This window comes from Numida meleagris, chromosome 1, assembly GCF_002078875.1.
Source record: "Numida meleagris isolate 19003 breed g44 Domestic line chromosome 1, NumMel1.0, whole genome shotgun sequence".
Taxonomy (NCBI): domain Eukaryota; kingdom Metazoa; phylum Chordata; class Aves; order Galliformes; family Numididae; genus Numida; species Numida meleagris.
In genome coordinates this window covers 164,119,800-164,142,291 of record NC_034409.1, presented here as the reverse complement: position 1 = coordinate 164,142,291, position 22,492 = coordinate 164,119,800, and the positions used below count along the sequence as shown (strand labels likewise).

Genomic DNA, 22,492 nt, shown 5'->3' with positions numbered 1-22,492 from the left:
ACTTATTAGATCTATTGTGGTAAATACACAGTTTTTACAGCCTTGAAAGTATTTCAAAAGCGTTTATCTGTTATGCTTCAGTGAGAAACATTCTTGTCCCTCACACAACCCTTTTTCTTCTAAAATACCGAGAAGAAAACTCAGAAACAAGTCAAGTGACAAATATGTATAAAAATGGATGAGTGTACATGGCATTCGGTGTGAGGAATTCCTAACTTATGCTTCGAGTCACTCGCAATACATGAAATTACATTCACCTTAAAATACAAAAGCATTTAACACTGTGGTACATTTCAGATAAAACCTAAGATCAGGTTTCACAAAAATGCAGACTTCAGAAAGAAAAATCAATTATTACTGAAGGATAAATGTTAATTAATTAATATGGATTTGAACTTAAATTCAATATATATTTACTTATAAATATACCTATATTATATACTACATACAATAAAATAGAAACCTAAATATGATATATGTAAAATAAATCTGTTATAGATAGCTATTATAAAACTCAAACTGAAATTAGGCCACCCATAATCTTTGCTCTAAGCAGCTAAAATTGACCTCTTGCCTGCATCAGGATTCTGAAAACATCAACCAAAACTTTGATATCTACAGCCAAACTGAAAACTGCAAGGGAAAGAAAAGCTATGTTCACATGTTTTTGTCTTTGGCAGTTAAAGAGATCACGAAGGAGATCAGCTTGCCATCATTTCTTTTTCACAAAAGAAAGCAGGAATTCCCCAAATAAATGGAAACGTTTATTTGTTAAAAATTCTACAGAATATGGATCAATAAAATCTTGAAACATGTAGCAAAGTTTGGCAGTTGGTCAAATTGTTGGTGACTAAGGCAGGTAACAGCTCAGGAAAACGAATGGGAAGAAAATCAAGGGGAAAGTGAGGATATGATAAGAACATGAGACAGCAGTGTGCCCAGGTGGCCAAGAAGGCCAATAATACAGTACAACTACTTGTATATGGGCATGATAAAACACTGTACTATAATGTTAAAAAATGAAATAAAAATGGCAAACTATATCTAACAGGAGATATGAAATATTTATATGAAGTTAATTAACATGTGGAAAAATATTACCTTCAGCAAGTGACCAGAAATAATCTCAGAGGGTAAAATATAATATTTAGAACACAACTAACTTCTATTTTTCTTAACCCTACTGAAAAATTCACAATGCCATTCATACAGTCTGTTCTCTCCGTACTTGGGAATGAGGCAGTTACATTAAATAGGAAAATCAACAGAACAGCTGCTCTTTATTTGACAGATGAGGCTCACGGGGATAACTACAATAAAGATAAACTTTTTGCTGTTCATGCTCTGATAAAAACAACAGAGCCCTAATGAGTAGAACTGATGTTTCATTGCAGATAATTGAATCCATGTTTCATGCTTTCTCCCTAAGCAGCTATCTCCCACTGACAACATTAATATGCACTCTCTTTCACATATTTCAGATGTATGAAGAATAACACATTTCCACAATAAGCACAGAAATTGTATTACCAAGAAACCAGGAGTTCTTATATATATAAACACATATGAACAAATATATGTATTTTTATATTATTTTACATTAATGGCATTAGGACCAGGTCATTCTTAGCGCCAGCATCCTCTGTGAGCTGGAACTGTTGAAACTGGACAGTCAACATGCACTGTATTTTTCTAACAAAGGTTAGAGGAAGGGGGCAATGGAGAGACAATCACTGTACAAAGTCCGATATCTATTCCTGGAGAAAAAGACATGTGAGATCCTGAATCAACAGAAGCCCCAAGGATCAAATGATGTATTTCTAAGGTAGGAACTACTGACACAGACACCAACTTCAGTGCAGAACCTCGGGAGGACAACGTCTCGTGAAGATTTGCTGTGGCTTAGGGTAAGTGAGGGTCCCTCACAGACAGATCATCTTTCACTGCAGCCACTTGCTGACAGATTTTGTAATAGACACGTGAAGGAGAGATTTTACCCAACCACTTGAATGTGTGAATTAGTACTGTGTTGAGTCAGGAGATAAGTTGGCAATATTATTCTATAAATACTACTTTACACACAGTAACCAAACACTTGAATAGCCAAAATGAAACATTATAGACAAAGAAGATATTTTTCAGACAGTAAGAAAAACAATGCCAATAATCAAACTGTTTTTAACTATGCAATCAACTACGTCGGTTTCATAAGAAGACTCCATACTTTAAAAAGATTTTATTACTATTTTACTCACTTGATTGGGATTCAAATTCCTTCGTATCTTCCTCTTTTTCCTCTTCTTTGGATTCGTCCAACTCTTTGCTATATTCTACTGGGGACTGGTTCACTTGTTCTTCACTATGAGCATTCTGCTCATCCACAACTGCTTATTTCAAAAAAAATAAAATAAGAAAAAATTTAAAGATCTTTAAAGAAACCATACATAAACGGAAAACTAGCATCTGTTTTTATCTGTAGCTTGAAGTTTAAAAATATTTACAGGAGATTTCTGTTGCCACTGCAGGGAAAAAGACTCCATAGCAGTCCTTTGCCCACTGATATTATTTCACCAGAAATTGTCGTTTTCTGAAGGTTAATAATTAGAAACAACATAAACTTGTATACATGCACACACATGCATAAGTGTGTATTCATATGTGCAAACAGGCCATCATCAACTTCTAAGCAATCTGCACTTCTTGTCCTTGCAGTTTGTAATAAGCATATACATGTACAAACACATAAATCAACCTTTAATATTGAAATTTATGCTAGCTTAAAGAAAAATAAAAAAAAGCATCCTTATCAGCAAAGATGAATGTGCACCTTTTTCTGCTTGTTCAATGATCTGCCTCACAGCTTTCTTTAAGCTGTTTGCCCGGAGCATCAATTGTTCTCTTGGTTTGAAGAGTTTCTGGGTGGAAGACTTTGAAACGCACTCTGCTAATTGCTCTTTACTTTCAGACAAGGATTCCTCACTTGAAAACTCCTCTCCTTCTTCTTCAACAATGGGGGGAGTGATGCCTGGGAGAATCGGAGCAGCCTGGGCTTCTGTGTGAAGCGCCTGGAGCAACAGGTCGAGCTTCTCGTTTAACTCCGAACACTAAGAAAAAGGGAAAAGAATACACATACACTGAAAAGCAACAAAGGTGAGCATTTTGAGAAAATTAAGCATGATATTACAGAGATTTACATTCTCCATATGGTACAAACTAAAATTGTGTCCACATCTCTGTGAAATACAAACATGGATTCAACATTCTGTACTATCAGATTATGAGCACATTTGCATGGCCCACTGGTAGACAGACCCCGCAACATGCAACTTGCTTGGTGCAATTATAATAAAAAGAGCTACGTTCTGACTAAAACAGCACATAGTGCTAAACTCAGCCTGCCATTTAAGTAGGATACTTGCCCAGAGAAGCTGTGGAGGAGCTCAAGGCAAGGCTGGATGGGACTCTGGGCAGTCTGGTCTGGTGGGTGGCAATGCACACAGCAAAGGGTTGAAACTGGATGACCTATGAGGTCCCTTTCAACTCAAGCCATTCTATGATTCTATGATACAGATTAGATCCTACTCTTCACCTGATGGACAGCAGCACAGACAGAGCAGATTTGTCCACAGCATACAGTATAACAAATTATGGGCAGTCAGCACCCCAATTTGGAGCAAGAGCCTATGGGGACCTGCTAGCTGTTAGACTGAAAACACATAGTGTTTTTTGACAACACATCTGTACACTTAAGCAAGTGAACTGTCACTGAGCAAACACTGTCAGACATCTCTAGTCCTAACCAAGCAGTTGCTCTCTCTAGGTACACTGGAAAAGAGGTGAATTGCTGTGTTTAAGAGAAACAGGGCTGTTTTGCCCTGGAACAGTGCAAAAAGCTGGACATAAGCCTTGTAGCCTGGAGGGCGAACATATCCTGGGCTGCATCCAAAGGGAGGTGGCCAGCAAGGAGAGGGAGGGGACTGTCCTTTTCTATTCTGCCCTCAGGAGGCCCCATCTGGAGTACTGCACTCAGGCCTGGGGCTCCAGGACAGGAAGGATGCAGAGCTGTTGGAGTGGGTCCAGAGGAGGGCCATGAAGATGATCAGTGGGCTGGAACATCTCTCCTATGGAGAAAGGCTGAGGGAGTAGGGCTTGTTCAGCTTGGAGAAGAGAAGGCTCCAGATAGACCTCACTGTGGCCTTCCAGTACTTGAAGGGAGTTTACAAGCAGGAGGAGAAATGTAGGTGTCACATCCCTGGAAGCGTCAAGGCCAGGTTGGATGAGCAGCCTGATCTGGTGGATGGCAACCCTGCCCATGGCAGGGGAGCTGGAACTAGGTGATCTTTGAAGTCTCTTCCAACCTAAGCTACTCTATGATTCTATGAAATGCAAATCATGAAGCAATTGCCATTTGGCAATTTTCTGACTCTGGGATTGTTAATGATTTTGTTTACTTCTTTTCAGTTCGTGAAATTTTGTTCCTCAAACAAAATCCTTCTGTCTTTTTCAATGTTTTTGCAACTTGATCTCTACGATCTGTAGCTTAAACCTTTATTTTTAATGCTGTAATTTCTCTTCCCTTCATTCTCCCAGCATACTCTCTCACTAGTTCATTGTTTTGCTGTAGCTAATGTAATCACCTTCAGACAAAAGTATAAATACTAATGCAAACTAATTCCATCTCTATGTATATACTGTGTTTTATCTTTTGTGAAGGTAAAAAATGTGTAGAGTTTATAGAGATCTTACAGTGCAAAGGTGGTCTATGCACTCAGAAGAGCAGAATTCTAAAGTGATGAAATGAAATGGAAGCCAGGATGGGCATGCTGAAGCCATTTGAAAATTAAACATCCATGAGCTAGAGAAACTTAAAAAACGAAAGAAAACAAAAAAGAAAAAACTTTAATCCAGAATACAGTCATAGTCTTACTTTAATGGCCATGGCATCAGCTTCATCTGCATTTTCCACCGGTTTTTCGTAAGTCTTCCCTATTTTGGCAACAAAGTCCTTTACAGTTTCACACAATATTCTTGGTAATAATAGAAAAGGGGAGAAATAAAATGAAATGAAATAAAATAAACATGTTTTGAATTAAAAAATCTTATGGCAATTGAATTATATGCACACTGTCATGCACTGTTTTTGTTGTCAAATGAGTTTTGCAAATGATATTTTTCTCCATGGCTTGCAAAATTCAAGTGAAAAGCTATTAAAAAAAACTTTCTCCTTTTCTTCTTTTTTATTTAAGCCTTTCCATGCATCTTATTTCTAAGAACTTAAATTAACGTGACTAATATTAATTTATTCTTCATGAACTACATAGATTTAACAAGATACAGATACAATTTAGAATTTGGAGTAATAATAATATTATGCAGTTCACTTTTCAAAATGCACTATGTATGCTTTAAAAATGAAATTTTGTTGACTTGCTTTTAGCAGAAGAAAATGAGATGCAATGATAGTCAGATGTATTTCTGAATATTCTGTGAGAAAGTGTACACAGAATACTTATTATTTCAGATATGTCTATGATGTGTAGAGTAATTCTCTCATTTTTAAGTTTCTGTTCGCAGAAAGAGAAAATACATGGTTGTCTGAGACCACTGTTTATTGAATTGCTACAAACAGAGCTATAGCACAGCTACTGATACAAAATTCTGCTTCACAGCAGTGGAGCTGTTTGTCCTCTTAATGCTACAGTTATGCATAAAACAAAACAGAATAAATGTGATGTGAAGTAGGTGACATATTTGCATTAGTAACTGTAAGCTTCATATGTAATTGGTGTGAATTTTGAGTGAATTAAAAGCATTTTATATTAATATTATGTAATTTGTTTTAAAATGCTACTGTTTTTATTACTATCTATTTGCAATTGTATTATATAAAACCTTTGCAGAATAAATATCCACTCTAAAGCATTAAGTCAAACCAGCTGGGCCAACCACAAGCAAATTGGGCTTAGACAGAGGTTACTATGGTTGTAACGTTACACAGAAGATTTATCCTTCACAGCACATAAAAATGACCAACTCACTTGGCAGAAGATATGACAACTGAGTGCTGATCAGAATTGAGAATTTTTGCAAGATGAGCAGCAACTGAATCCTCATAAGCAGATATCTGAAAACAAAGAGGAAAGAAGACTTCAATTTCCACACTTTTCAGCATTTTAACACCAACTTGTGTGTCGAAACACCTTAAACGTAGCAGGATTTCCATGGCAGATCTACTGTAAGAGCAGTGCTGCTCCTATCTTCATACTAAGGTTTACACAACAAATTTTTAATATTAAAAATAACACTGTATCTGAGAACTTGGATCCACAGCTCTTTGTCTCCTTTTTAAAAGCTAAAAATAGGCAGAAACAATCTCCCTTTTTTTGCAGATTTGTTACATACTAAACAATCATAATCTAATTTATTTTATTTCCAAAACTAACAAAGTTTCCATGAGGCTAAGCAGCTTGACTAAGAATAAGTCAAATGCCTGTGGTTACAATCTCGAATTTTCTTTTTGCTGTCAAATGGTATCTTACTCCACAAGTACTCCTACTGACAAAGGCTGTAAAATTTGGTGTACTGTTATCAAAGAAAATCCTTAGTGATTCATCCTTAATTATATTTCATAAAAATGCTTGGAAGAAAAGTGTGCATTTTCCTTCTTTTTCTGCCAAGAGGAATTCCTGAGTGTTACAAAAGTTACAAAAGATTCAGAAGAGATCAGAATCATGTTCACACACAATCCTGTCTCAAAACAGGCATGGATCCAGATCTCATTTTGAACAGAAAATTCTAACCGCATTCCAAAGCTAAAGCTAAAAATAACTGCAGTTTGAAATTTTCTGATGGCTTCCTCTAGGAATCTCTTAAGATGTCTCTGTGTGTTTTTCTCCTTGACATGGATTCACCTATCACCATCTTTTTTAATACTTGTTTTTATATTTAATTTTATATTTACCAGATATATCACTTTTTTCATTCTAAAACCCAACCTTCACTGTAGAGCTCTGACAGTAAATCAGTTGTGTGCACTTACAGCCCAGAAGGCCAACCGTATCTTGGGTTGCATCAAGAGAAGCATGCCCAGTACGGCAAGGGAGGTGACTCTGCCCCTCTACTCTGCTCTACTTGAGACCCCACAAAGATGATCAAAGGGCTGGAGCACCTCCCCTACTAGGACAGAATGAGAGATGGGGATCTTCAGCCTGGAGAAGAGTCCAGGGGGACCTTATAGCGGCCTTCCAGTACCTGAAGGGGGCCTACAGGAAAGATGGGGAGGGACTTTTTATAAGGGCATGCAGAGACAGGATGAGGAGAAATGGTTTTAAACTGGAAGAGGGTAGATTTTTACTAGATATTAGGAAGAAATCCTTTATTGTGCAGGTAATGAGACACTGGAACAGGTTGCCCAGAAGAGGCTGTGAATGCCCCCTCCCTGGAGGCATTCAAGGCCAGGCTGGATGGGGCTTTGAGCAACCTGGTCTAGACGGAGCTGTTCCTGCCTACAGCAGGGTGTTGGAACTAGATGATCTTATAGGCCCCTTCCAACCGAAACCATTCTATGATTCTATGAATTTTAATTTCAAGGAAGGAAAACAATACCTCAACATCTAATCTGTAAGAATGAACAACTGTTTGAACAATAGTAAAGTCTTCTGGGACCAAACCAAGAGAAACAGTTCTCTTGAAATTCAAAGAAAGAGAAAAAGAATCAGCTATGTACTGATAGTTAATTTTTGCACTGCACTTGACTACATCAATTACTGTAAGGTTAGTTATCTGTTCTGAAATATCATTACTCAATAAATTACACACAAAGAAATTAAACAGCGAGCTCAAAAGAAAACGGCTTTCTCCAAATCAGAGTAATAGACTGCAGAATTGATTTTCCAAAAAAGAGGTTTTGTACAACTATTTAATTTAATTTTCAGGAGAGGCTAAACATAATTTCAAAGCCAGAACAAACAAGAAGAAAAGGTATTTACAAGGTGAAGAAGATACACTTGAAAATGTTAAGAGTCTTGCAAAATTAGAGAAGATAAAGCCTCAAATTTGCATTGCTGACACTGGAAACAACTACATTAGAATTACAGTCAGAGCAGCCTCAGTCTTTCTGCATCTCTATATCCACCAAGCTGTCAAAGGTTATAACCTTCCTGCCAATTACGACAGCCTGAATCATTAAATCACTCAGGAACCTCCTGATTAATTATTGCTTCTCAACTACTTTTGAGCTAAAGTTGACATGCATTAACTTCCTTAGGAATACATTACTTTGTCATCTTAATCAAGCTTTTTATGTCAATTAATTTGATTTAAGCATCTCATTCTCCAGCAAAATCAAATCCTCATCAGACAATACAAACACAAATCTAGTTTTAAAGATAGACTCCACTTTCCTTTTTCTGAGGTCACTTATGATTTCAATCTCTCTGAAAGGACAACAAGAACAACAGGTGGTATCATCCAATCTCACTGACTTCTACAAGCTCCAACAGCTTCTCTCTTTCTTTCAGAAAACAACCATCACCTTCAAAATGTTTTTCTCAATGCTTACTCCAAATTCAAGGTAAGTAGAGAACATTCTCTTTTTTTCAGTATGTATTTATAGAACCAATTTATTTCTACAGCTTTGCTGAAGACTCCCTAGTTTCATTCATATTTGGTAAATAACACTGTCATGGTTTTATGATTTTTGGTTATTGGTATTCCACATCATAACATCATGTAGTGCACTGGGAGTTGAAGAGTTAATGCTCCAGTCCTGTGGACCATGGATAGTTCTGGGTACCTGGTTCTCAGAAGAGAAGAACAACTACATTTCCCAGGGGACTTTGCTGCTCTGTTACCATTTCCATTCAGAGGGAAAGATAAAACTGTTTGCAGATCACGAGACATTTTCTCTTCTCATCCTGTCTCTCATCCCGGCAGCATCTCGCTCCCCAGTCGTCTCACCGTCGGTATTAGAGTAAGGCCTACTTTAATTTTGGACACTCTCTCTCATTTTATCAGATTTATTAGCTTAAACTGTAATTGTATTGTGTTATTTTGCATTCCGATATCTTATTTAGTAAATTAGTTTGTTTCTCCTCAGATCGTTGCCGCTGTTTTGTTCTTAGGCCCATCTCCCTACCCTTTTTCCCTTTTCCTTTTCCCAGGGCGTGGGTCTGTAGGTGCCCCACCCCATTCGTCACAGAACCGGGCCAAACCTGCCCGTAAACTGTTGACAAATACAGAACTTGAAACCATGTTTGTTTGATATATGCACAGTGAGCAGGTATTAACTGCAATTGAGTTAGCAGATAAGAAAGCATCTGTTTTTACTTTTCACAGAACTGTTTTAATTATATTTCATAGTCTGTCATACCAGCAGCTCAAAGTTAAGCCCATGAAAAAGAAATCAAAAGTGAAACTTCACCTGGCATTCCTCTGACTCTTCTTCTACAGTGACTGAAGGAATAGAAGGCTTTGCTGGTAATTTTAGTTCATATGACATTATACTCCACCTAAAAGAAACATAATGGCTTTTATGTTTCCAGATTCCTAGAGTATTGTCTTTTCTTAAGAGTATCAACAAAAGGAAAGTACACTGGCACGCTACAGAATAACCTCTTTAAAAAGCTTAAATTTTAATCATAAGACAGCTGAATATGAGTGAAATAGCTGAAACTAAAGACATTATATTACTCATATTTTTTGTTAACGATTTGATAACAAGCCTTATTTGTGAAGAAATTGTGGGTCATTTAACGAAGCTAATGAAGACTCTGAAATACAACATTTGCATCATTTCTTTTATATTGCAAAGCAACTGCAGAAGTCAAAGGAAAATACATGTACTACTACAAGTATTGTGTGCAGTTTTGGGCACCACAGTACATAAAGGACATAAGACTATTCAAGAGTGTCCAAAGGAGGGCTACAAAGATGGCGAAGGGTCTGGAGGGCAAGATGTATGAGGAGCAGCTTAGTTCCCTAGGTTTGTGCAGTCCAGAGCATAGGAGCTGAGGGGAGGCCTCATGGCAGCTGCAGCTCCTCACAGGGAGTGGAGGGGCTGCGCTGAGCTCTGCTCTCTGTGACAGCGACAGGGCCTGAGGGAACAGCATGGAGCTGTGTCAGGAGAGGGGCAGCTGGGGGTTAGGGAAAGGGTCTGCACCAGAGGGCAGTGGGCATGGAACAGGCCGCCCAGGGCAGTGGACACAGCCCCAGGTTGCCAGAGTTGAAGGAGCATCTGGACAACACTCAGACATAGGGTCAGATTTTTGGGTGGTCCTGTGTGGAACCAGGAGTTGGACTCAATGATCCTTATGGATCCAACTCAGGATGTTCTATGACTCTGTGATTCTACAAAAAAGCTCTAGCTTCACATCAGCTTTCCATGGATGGAGGCATGAGAACAAAGCAAATTTTGAAGTAGCTTCACTTTCATTGACATATATTTTTTTCCCCTGGTAAAGGACAGTACAGCACAGGAAGTATGAAATTGCTAATATCAACACCCTTCACATCTGCTGAAAAGAACAAGAGATCACCGAAGATGGCGTTGGGAGCAACTCTGTTGTAGTAAGAGCAAAAAATGAACTAAGTTCTTTTCAGTACAGAATAAGAATGTATGATTTAATCTGAATATTTCAGAAAGCCCATGCCACCAATTATTTCTAAAGATCAGTAACGAGTAATTCTATATACAGTTTTCTGTAGAATGATCTAGTAGTTTGCAATCAGTTCATCTGCTTTATTATAGAACCATCTAGCCAGCAACTAGCATAGAAAACCAGAGGTTGGAAGGTCATTTGGTTTTGACTAAGACAATACCATAGCAAACAGAAAGAGCAGCACTGGATCAAACCAAAGATCCACTTAGCCTAGCATCTTGCCTACAGCTCCTGATGCCTCAGGCATGCAAGAGCGAAGGCACAACATGCAAATTCTCCCCACACTCAAGGATACAGAACTCAGGTATTTCCTAAATAATTACGCTACCTTTAATGGTATTTAACAGCACACAGGGAGTCTGTGAAATTGCTCAGAATGGTTTTGAATCTATGCAATTTCTTAATGTTTATACCTTCTAACAGACAGTTACGCAGTTTCATCAGTTACGTAAGAAAATACCTCCTCCTAACCATCTTTGTGCAAAACAACGGCAATTCTCATCAACTGTCCTCCCCTCTGACTCTTTGGTTTGAAAGGACAGTGAAGATCTGTCCTGGTTACTATCTTGACTTTCCTCATGAGTAGGATCTGTACCCTCATACAGACACACACATTTCAACATGGTCCACGGCGCCCTTTTGTGGGTGTCCCTGCTAGAGCAAGGGCTGCATCAGACGGACCCAGAGGTCCCTGCCAACCTCAATCATACTGTGACTCTATGATTAATTTTCTATGATGGACTTAGGCCACAAGGAACCCAAATACAATTTGAATCTCATGGTAAATCAGGTATATACACATGTCAGTTTACCTGTCTAACATTTTTGTGCTGGCTCGTTCCAATTTCTCCAGAATCTGAGGAAGCTGCGTATCATCATCACAGGATCCTCCCCAACCAAGGACACGAGCAAGGTCATTTCCAGTACCAAGGGGTAACACTCCTAACTGACACTGAAACACAACACAGGGGCAAATCTACTATTGAAAACTAGAAAGAAAAAGTACAATCTATTACAAATACTCGTTACTTCAATAATATCAATTATTTAGCTGATGTCAAAAGCTTGCAAATCAAACAGTGTAATTATAGCACAACTTACCCTGCTTATTTCATAAAAAAATTTCTTTTAACAGAGTTTGGACTACATACATGTAAATGAGAAAGAATCAAATTAAGGAAGAGAAAGCTTACAGAAATATAGTGAGTGACTATAGCAAAGGAAAGTAAACATACACACTTGCCTGTTTGTGCAAGCTGAGTTTATCAATTTCTGACAACACCCAACCCACGCTTCCATCTCCACCACATACAAGAATCCGGAAGTTGTCGAACTTCTGAAATAACCGCAAACTGGAGAGAAAATGCAACCTGTTAGAGCCATTCATGTTCGCCACTAAGAGACCAGTCATACTTGTGAGCAAGCATTACATGACTATATGGTATCCAGCACCTTGATGGTGAGTCTTTTATTATTACGAGGTATGTGGATGCAACCAGCTACTGCAATAAAGCTATCTGCATATATCCCATTTGTTGCTGTATATTTCACTTATACTGACATTTCCCATAAATAACATGCAGAGTTTTACTTTAAAAACATTTCCTTGATATTGTTTTCAGGATTTTATTGTTACTATTAAAAAAGTTTCTAAGCTATGAAATTACAGCTGCTACATGCTTCCCACTAAGGTCAGAAGCACAAGGTGGCACGGGAATTTTTTCACATGAAAAGGTTAAGATGTAACAACAGGATATCCTCCACAACAACAGTGGGCTTTTGCCAACTTGTGACTGATTAAACACAAGGACAGGCAGAGGCAATTATTACAAGCAAGGTGATGACAACAGTAAAAAATACTGTTTTTCATATTACATACTCAAAGCAATATCCTGCCCTTACTTCCTATAGTTCCTCATTCTGTTCTACACAACATAATACCCTTCACCAGCATAGAGATTGAGAACAAGAAAGAATAAGCAGAACAAGTGACAGGGCAAGGGGCACATACTGGAACCCATGTTCCATATGAACATGAGGAAAAGCTTCTTTACTTTGAGGGTTACAGAGCACCGGGAACAGGCTGCCCGGAGAGGTCTTGGAGTCTCCTTCTCTGGAGACATTCAAAACCCATATGGACTCTTTCCTGTGCAACCTACTGCAGGGAACCTGCTTTAGCTGGGGGCTTGGGCTAGATGCTCTGTAGAGGTCCCTTCCAACCCCTACAGTTCTGTGACTCCGTGTGCTTCTGTGAAATGTGAGACAGAGAGGAAAGGGGAATGAGATATGAAGAAACTACCAAGAGGTAAAAACAACAGGGATTTAAAAGCAAACTAACTAAATAAAACAAATAAATGTGAAAATGTTAGCTTTTAAAATAACGAAAATAAATGTGTTTATTTTAATGCATGTTATTTTCCAGAATACGTATGATCTGAGAACTATTTCTAAAAAGCAACATATTAGGATCACAGTTTTTTTAAGCTTTTATCTTTTTCTGAAGTAAATAATGTGATGCGTATATGATAGGCAGTTTCAGAACAAAAGATACATTCATTCGAGGAAAGAATGTGACTAAGCTTTTTAGATCAACTAGAAAAAAAAAAGACATCATTACTACCTGATAGAATAACTGCTAAGGACCTCTCTTTGGAAACTGAGGATAAATATTTAAAAGCAATCAATCTGACCTACAATTACTGTGCATATGCAAAGTGAACCTCTTGAATCATGGTGTTGATAGATAAAAGCATAAGAAGAAAGAGAACTTTCAAACAGGTGTATTTTTCAGACTGCCTCAAAATTCTCTCCAGTACAAATGAGCCTTCCTTACTTTTATCTGTTATTATAATTACATGTACAAAATGTTAGCTGAAAGTGACTTAAATCCAGATTTAAGATTTAAATTATAAAAGATTAAAATAAAAATATATTACAAGTTAAAGAGTTAATATATTTTAAAACACCATACTAACTATAAAAATACAATTTGTATTCAATTATATTTGCCTTATTTGCCCACTCTTTAGTTTTCATTTGCTTTGTCTTAATTCTTGTCATGCAAAGATAATTCTCCAAGATTACAAAAAATAATGCTTCCAGTTGCTTTAACTGATCTTAGTAAGCCACTGAACCACAAAGCTACATCTGAGCAGAATTAAGTTAGTCAGCAGAAAAATGTACATGAATTTAATCTTTATGAATGTACAAAGATGCTTGGGTTGTGGCCACCGCTATTCAGATCTCACCTCGATCTCCCCAGCAATTAACCTTCAGATGTTGTAGAATGCCTGGTGGTTTTAATCATGGTCTGACTCCAAATTTTTGTGAGATGCTCATTTTCATGACCCCTTGCATTTGTTACCTAAATCATAATTTGAATGTATTTCTACAATGACACAAGTTTTAGTGTACTTGATGACCCACTGCAGCTGAGGTTTCCTAAAATTAAAACATTAACCTGCAATCCCTTCACCCACCAGAATTCATACTGAAACTCTGTTATCTATTGCAAATCTTAAATAGGTAGTCGCATGCTAGATATTGGTGGTAGAATTATTGCAATGAGTGGACAACACAATACTATGCTTTGCACTAAATTCCCTTGCAGAAAGGATTGCTCAAGATTTCCAAGGTCATTACCCTAAGTGAGGTCCTCCATTCATTAAATCGAACACCTGAGCTGGATTTAACGACTGTTTGAATCGACGAAGAAACTTTACTCCCTGATTGTCTCCACTCTTTGAGTTAACAAAAACTAAAAGAGGACTGGCACAGGATGGCGGGCATGTGGCTTTCCAGAAACCTGTGAACATAGTTAGAAAGAATGAAATAAATAAGGCTTTCTAATATGAACAACACAAAAAGAAATCATGGGAAAGAGGAAGAAAGGAATGAAAGACAAAAGAAGTACATTTTATCATGCATTGTGTAAACACTAAACTGAATATTAGCCCTGCAAGGAAAACGTAATTGCTCAAGATTTACCAGTTCATTTTTTCTCTCTAGTACTTTCAGTGTCAAAATTTAGTAAAATCCTGAAGACAATAGCTTTATTTTTTTCCACAGCAAACACAGTTGACTTTTTGGCATATTGCTCAAATCTCTTCACAGATTATCACAGAATTAAATACATATTTCAGCTGGAAGTGTTTAGTTTTTCATCTGATTTTTCTTCACTGGGTTGTACTGGATCATCCAAGCCTGAACTTTCTAACAATACTCACTGATTTTAAAAGTCATCATATTCAGTTTCTCTTTACATGAGAACTTTTGGGGGGGTTGAAGTTAGAGTAGTAATTATAATAGACTCCTGGAACAACAGACCTTCAGTTGTGGTTATTAATATCAACACAGGTCTTAAATGATTACAGCAGACACTCAATAAGACTCTCAGTAGGCACTAATGGACACTGCTTGTTAGCAGCATTAGTATTCCATGGAAGTAGTGCTTTCTCAGCAACACTTCAAAATCAGACATCACAGGCATAGGTGTTGACATTTATTTCATGCAATATTACTGTGCCATTTTTATTGCCTAAAACAAATACTAAAGATATACTTAAAAAACGGCATTAAAGGATGCTACCACATTATGCATAATGCTTCCACATTATCATAATGTATAATTTTAAATAAGATTTGTTTAATTTATTATAGTGCCAAGAAAAATAATTTCACATATAGAACAATCTTCTTATCATGAATAATAGACAGCAGAATGGTGCTCTGATCTGGACACCAAATAGCAAATAAATAGAAAAGAGTGATTATGGATAGTATAAACAATGACTTATATTTATCTTCATACAATAAAAGTCATTAAACTGTGTTAAATTTGTTGGTCTACATTCGGCATCAACCTGAACTATAAAAAGAAAACTGTTGGATTTCATGATAGACTGTATTAATTCAATTCCCTGCCTTCAAGTACAGCCTCCCACTGCTTACATATCTCTATTCTGAGACACCAAAGAGCACATCTGAGTTTTGAATGTTTGCTGGGTTTCTTTATCAGTGCGTTGCAGGATTCTTACACTGCTTACATTTGAAAGAAATTTGGAAAGACCACATAAGCCATTCTGCTCTTTAGCCTGATAAGGCAGCTGTTGAATCTGAGCCATTCAGCTAGCTTACATTAGCTAGCATGTAGTATCAAGCAGAGTTATCTGAATTTGAGAGCTCATTCTACAAGGGATGCATGTCAGGCAGGCATCAGACTGTTTTAACTAAGGATGGAGCACTACTGAGTGGAAAAGTTTCTAAGAGTCATAAATAAAAACAGAGAAAATTTCTAGGGAGGTTACTTTCTAACTGTGAAGACAACATTCACCTGTTCAGCTGAGGGATTTTAGCCTTGCTTAATCATTCAGAATGCACTAGCCATTGCAAGTCCAGAACTACCACTGAACACACCACAATACTACGTACCATCAGAGTCTATACTGTTTAGTGCTGTTGGAGGTATGATCGATACCTTACATTGGCCAAGTGGACATTTACGAGGGTACAGATCCTTACACGCAGTGTGAACCTAGAAAATAAACAAAAAATTATTTCTCTAATCTACAGTGGTGAAACTATAACAGATACAGTATCTGTGGAACAAAAACAGACTAAAATATAACATTTAGGTGTAGAGGGACTGTATACGAGTGTTTAACCACAAAAGCTAGTCACACATTCCACAAGATGTAACTTTGGAGAACTTCATCTCTGACTACCCCTATGGCAGGTATGAACTGTCTCTCAATTGAATGGTTTATCTCCATCCTCTAGCAAATTAGGACAAAATTTCCTGCATCCTGCATCTGTGCTGAGGGGAGCAGGCACACTCTGCACATGCAAAGCTATTGCTCCGTACTTGTGGTCCACTTGGATATTCTGGCAGACAAATCTGCAGGAAAGCCTGCGCATCTACCAAGCCAGGCAAACCAGATGAAAACATATCCAGTGTCCCATAATCTATGTGTTGTACTGCCTTCTTCCATAGCTACTGGAAAATCAGGCACACATATGGAAGGTGCTGCAGTTCATCTAAATTTCACATCTCCTCTGGAGATGCCAATCACTTCCCACTGCCAACACACCGAGCTTTAGACATCTGTATGCTGAAAGTGTCAATAAAAAATCTGCTGACTTCTCAATTCTATACTCTAGCATATACATTTAGTCTAGCATACATTCTGGCATTCTTTTTAGATTAAAAAAATAAGGGAAAAAATATATTCTGGGGGGGGGAAAGAAGTTGCATCTTCATAGAATTTCAATCAGCAGTCTACAAAGTATACTAAAGAAGTGAACTTCAAGAGTCCTACAGTAATATTGTTAAAGATGAATGCAAATTAACCATTATGAAAGAGACAAAAAAGTTAACATATGTTTATTAGGCATACAGAACAGGCATCTGAACCCTCAGTTAGGAGAAGGCAGAGAAATCACACTGGATAACACCTATTAAAGAAAAGCTGCATATGTGGGCATATTAAATATTAAGCAAAAGAAGTAGGACAGTCATGAGGAACGCTGAATGTTAGAAAGACCTGAGTTTGCACAAGCTGCCTCTTCCCACTCAATCTAAAAGCACAGTTATGAAATGAAAAAATAAAAATAATGGCAAGCAAAAGGGCTGGCAAAATCTTAGGCACTTGGATGTGGCACCTACCATAGCTTTACACCAAAGGCACTTCCAATCTTGCAGGCGTAAAACACTGCCACAGGTCTTGTCGCAGACTGCGCATTTGGCACTGACGGGCAAATTGCCCTCTAACCACTGGTGAGGCATAGCTATCTGTGAAGAAGTAGCCATAGAAGTTTAACACTCAGAAACAGAAATCACAGGTTTTGTCTCTCAGTTTCAAGTGGATTATAACTCCTTCCATAGCTCTATCTTTTCATCAAAAAAGCGGCAAAGTAAGCCATGTGACACTGATTCTTGGTAGGCAACTGCTATCAGGGTGGATTACGATGCTGTTTCACGTGCTAGATAGAAAGTGTGACAGCTGAAGAAGGGATACACTTCTCACTCAACTATTTATGACGCTATGTTAGCAACTAGCACAAAACAATGAGGCAGTTAAATCTAGAGATTCTCTGAAACAAGTATGTGCCCAGTCACTTAATACAGACTACACAGCACAAACCCATCACAACAACTAAAATTCAAAAGAACAGGCAGGAGAGCAGAGTACATCTGTGGCTTTATGTACCACCTCAGTCATCCAGGACTGACAAGTCACAGCTCAATAAGCAGACCCTAGGTTCAGGACAAAGCTTTTCTCTGTGCACTCGCTGTCCCAGTAATAATAACTTGTGCATTAAAAGAAATTCCCAGGTGTGCAATTCAGTATTAATTCCAAACAGAACTCCTGGGGAACAGCTATCAGTAAGGAGGAGACAAAATAGATTGCCAAAACAGCCCAGTAATGGTGTAAAATACCACCCCTGCTTAAGAACAGTAGGAAATTCTCAGAGCAATTCTTCACCTTCAGTTTCTCTGCATGTGGTCTTTAAAATCTTGTACCACTTGTACAATCTAGCATCCACAGATATTAAGCTTGTCTTGTAAGAAAGAAATATAACATTTTGTTTTAAATATCATGTTAATCTTTGAAAAGTGTTTGGGAATACAGCCACCTACCATTAACTTCAGTGGGTCTCATGACAACATTTCTTTGCTTAGCCATTTTTTCCATTAAGAAGAACCAGCTATTGGAAAGTACTGTAAATAAGAATACTACTTACACCATCTTCATCTTCTATGATATCTTTTCCAATGGAGGCTAATGTAGTCCATTTGCAGTTATTTGTTGCTCTGACAGCACATCTTTTATGTGCTTTAAACTTACACACTGCAAGACACACATTAACATGTAGGCTGTGTTATTTGTTGTATTTCAGTGATACACATCCTAAAAAAATTAAATAGAGATATTCCATAAAGCAGCCAAGTACATGTCACTTACTGTTGCCAGCTTTCCCTGAAGCTGAGAAGGGGAAGAATTAGGTGATGATATATTTATTCAGGCAACCAGTGGTTACAGTATTTTCTGAGAGGTTACAGTAAGTGAGGCCTGACTTCTTACTGGATTATTTATTAAAAAAATGCTCTAATTGTAATAACTCAGCACAAATGTCTAGTACAGTCAGACAAACTCTTAACTATTTGTATTTCTTTCCACTTAATTAGCACCACTAGCTAACAATATCATTCTACACCAAACACAGTGACGCATACAACTGAGGGTATTTCTTTTTACTGGAAGTGTATGAGAACATTCTGTTTAGAGTGCATTATATAAATTATTTTAGCAAAGACCATTAAAAGTTTATGAGAACTAGCCAGCAGACCAGAAGAAGTAGTCTCTTTGGAACAAATATTTGACAGGAAACAATCAAAAGGTTTGGCCCATCACTTGTCCACTATTAAAAACATTAAGCCATGGTAAAAAAGGCCTTGTGAATCATAAATTTCTCATTTTAATTCCACTGATCTACTGCCAGATCAATTTTAAAAGTGAATGGAAACTAGGTAAGCAATAATTTCAGTTTGAGAGCCATCATCCCTATTCTGGGAGATGTGTGACAGTATGTGTTTAGATCAAAGAAAGAAATGGAAACAGAAATTGTGTTGCTTTACAGCAACTCCCCTGGTCATTTCAAAAAGCAGCATTCATAGCTCCCAACCAACAGGATAGGCTTGCATTTTCAGAATAGTTCAGCATCATATATTGTGTGTTTGCCAATGCAAGCTGGTTCTACTTGCCTAAAATCTCAACTGTCAGAGAAGTGCAGAAACAAAGACTGTATTCCAAATGTGTTGGGCCTTAGCAGTTTTGCTTTTGGAGAAGTAGTGCCATCAAATTCAGCTTCTAACTCACAAATGACACACGTTTGTCTTTGCTGTATAGATTAAGGTACAACACATCACGCATGAGGGGCAGTAGGAAAATCCAAATGACTAAGGCATAGGAAAATAACAATTTTCAAACCCTATTTATCTACCATCTAGATCTCAGGGCCCTGTATTCACCCTTTCCTCTCCCAACCAGGCACGGACAAATTCAAACCATGAATCTGAAAAGCTGCAGAAAGCCACACCATGGACAATATTACAGCAAGCCACAAACAAAGTTTGATTTGTGGGTGCAATGTAATTTATCAAATCTGAGACCAGATTTTCTGAAAATCACCCCACTGCAGCCCCAATGTCATCAAACAACAATTCATGTTATTTTGAGCATTGAACAAACATTTCGAGAAACAATGATCTTAAGATGGCACAGATGGAAATTTCAAGAAAAACACATCTGAACAGAAGACAGCGTACAAGAAGGGATATTTTAAATCAAATCTCAACCACTAACCCCTAATTTCTTTTATCTCAGATGATACTGGATTCCACTGAGGGATTAATTTGATATCTGCAATCTTTTGGAAACATGCAGGCATGTTGCTAAGCATCAATTACCGTTACTTTGCCAATGAAATTTAAATGATGAGAAAAGGAAAAAAAAAGCCAATCAAAATCTAGACTATTTGTAGAACATCATTTCACATTTTAATTTCCTGTGTCAATATTTCTAGCTGGAACATGAAGCCGATCTCTCTGAAAACCAACCAAGAGTACCACTTAATTAGCGAACAGTTGTCACAGTTGCACCAACATCTGCTGTCAGACAGTGATTAAATCTGCAGCTATTATTATCTATAATGAAGAAAAGTCAACATGACTGAATGTCATCACAGAGTCTCTTGCATTCAAAATAGAGATCTTTGCTATAAAACAAACACTTCTGTCCCAAAGGCCTTTCATTCTACCCACCCATCAATTAATTCAGCTACATCGGGGAAAAGGCATTGAGTGTCCTGTCAAAGTTACCGCTCTACCAACCAGTTTTCTAACCTGTATTCTTCAAAAACCAAGAAACTCAGACTGTACTTTTCCAGCTTCAGAGGCCAAAGCCAAAGTCTTGATATTGATCTAAAGAACCCTGAGCTGGTATCTGTATGTTGTCAAGATGGAAGGATTTATTTTGGAGAGCATTCCATAAAACATGTAGTTTTGTTACCAAAAATATGATTGCATGCAGGACTGAAAAGCCTCAGTGAAAATTGAGTGGCTCACATGAGAACAGCAACCTAACTTCACTCCTATTTGCAGACTATGCTTATGTTATAAAGGATAAAATTCAGTACGCTGTTGATAGCTTTAATTTATTTTACAAAGACAGTGCTAAAAGAATATTCATATTAAAAAGTCAAGGACTACGAAATTCAGTTAGTCATGCAACTTTAATTTAGCTTCCATATGCAGGTGTGAAGTCTTGGGTTACAAGATTATAATCTTTTTGAAAAGAGGACCCTCATTCACTTCATGGAATGGATGATTCTTGTTAAGTATGCAGCCGTACCATACTCTTGTTCATAGCAGTCTTCAACAGCCATTTGTCGTATTTAACAAAAGCTAATTAAATATTGCTTTTTAGACACAAACATGTATTTCTTTTTAACCTTTCTGTTTAATTATTATGTTTAGTACTACAATTTTTGACTTCTGAAAAATGCACCTTTATTTTCTCAGTGTACTGCCAAAATACAGGATTGGCTTTGTTCCCATTTAAATAAAGGAGTAAGTGAAGCCTACAGAGTGTAAGGACAATGTTGTTCACTAATTTTGGATATCAAGAAGACAACGAAGACCTGTTTTTTCAGTTTTGTCTATCTTGTATCCACGTCTTCAAAACACAGCTTCAACTGATTCCTGCAGTTACACAACACTCAACTCTGCTGTGATACAGATCCCAGATTATCAACTGAGGTGTCCAGAAATCAAAAAACATGAAAACATGTAGCTACTGAATTGATCCAAAATATCATTTCAGTAATTTCCCCAAGATTACACAGTGATACACTGTGAAACAAAGGCACAGAATACAGTTTTTTTATTATAGCTTAATTCTCTAACTGTGGACATCCTTTCTTTTCTGGGTAGCTTCACTCACTATTCACTCTCCAGCCTTTACAAAAGTGTGGCAAAAATCCTGGAAATGATGAATATCCAACTAGCATATGTGCAATGTCCTGTGCAGTGGGTAAGAAGAGTTCTGTGGAGAAAAAAAGCAATCAACAAAAAAAGACCAAGTGCACAAAGTGCATTTGCTGAGATAATTTAATCCCGGTGTTTTCTTTATTGCTTGAATCATGATCCTGAAGTGTTCTTTCAACATTGCTTTGTCTGTGCAATTCATCACAGTAGAAAGCATCTCATTTAAACTGTAATCTTCAGCTTATTATGTATATTCTGCAATCAAGATTCAGTCGTGATAACAAAAACATTACAAAGAAAATATGTATTTGAGAATAATTAAAAAAACTGCATTCCACTGTCAAAGATTCAGACAGAAAAGTGGTGTTAATACAGAATAATTGAGGCTAAAGACCTCTGAAAGAGTTTCTGTAGATAGTGTATAGATAGACTGTGTATAGCTAGACCTATAGGCCTAAACACTGCATACATTTCTATCTTTATTTGACAACCTCTTAGACTCAGACTCCTGAGTCTATAAGCAAGCTAAACTCTAAATAACAGAAACATTTGAGAAGCATAAAGAACAAAGCCTTACTTGATTCAACTTGCTTGGAACAGCTTCCAAAGCAAATATTTTCTCTCTCTGTCCTAGTAAAGACTGTGGATGAATGTAGAGGAGATCATTCCTTTAGATAGCTAGAGGAAAATCTCTATTTATCAACATCATACACAGACAACACTTTAAGTACATTATCTTTTTAGAAGACACAGAAGAAATCAGTGGGAGGAACAGCACTGTCCAACT

At 37.4% G+C, this 22,492-nt stretch overlaps 1 protein-coding gene across 5 annotated transcripts in view; it reads right to left on the bottom strand.

The window, feature by feature from the left end:
- Nucleotides 1-22,492, bottom strand: part of DGKH (diacylglycerol kinase eta) — a 167,604-nt gene that overhangs the window by 36,580 nt on the left and 108,532 nt on the right. For 4 of the 5 annotated variants that reach the window (XM_021375075.1, XM_021375093.1, XM_021375084.1 and 1 more), the window contains 11 exons: nt 18,402-18,508; nt 17,323-17,448; nt 16,089-16,191; nt 14,301-14,463; nt 11,902-12,010; nt 11,471-11,610; nt 9,422-9,509; nt 6,039-6,124; nt 4,928-5,027; nt 2,828-3,104; nt 2,256-2,384 (listed from right to left, as the gene is read on the bottom strand). In XM_021375075.1, coding sequence (XP_021230750.1) covers nt 2,256-2,384; nt 2,828-3,104; nt 4,928-5,027; nt 6,039-6,124; nt 9,422-9,509; nt 11,471-11,610; nt 11,902-12,010; nt 14,301-14,463; nt 16,089-16,191; nt 17,323-17,448; nt 18,402-18,508 — 1,428 coding nt within the window. The remainder of the gene's footprint in view (nt 1-2,255; nt 2,385-2,827; nt 3,105-4,927; nt 5,028-6,038; nt 6,125-9,421; nt 9,510-11,470; nt 11,611-11,901; nt 12,011-14,300; nt 14,464-16,088; nt 16,192-17,322; nt 17,449-18,401; nt 18,509-22,492) is intronic. The other variant, XM_021375104.1, reaches the window with a different exon arrangement.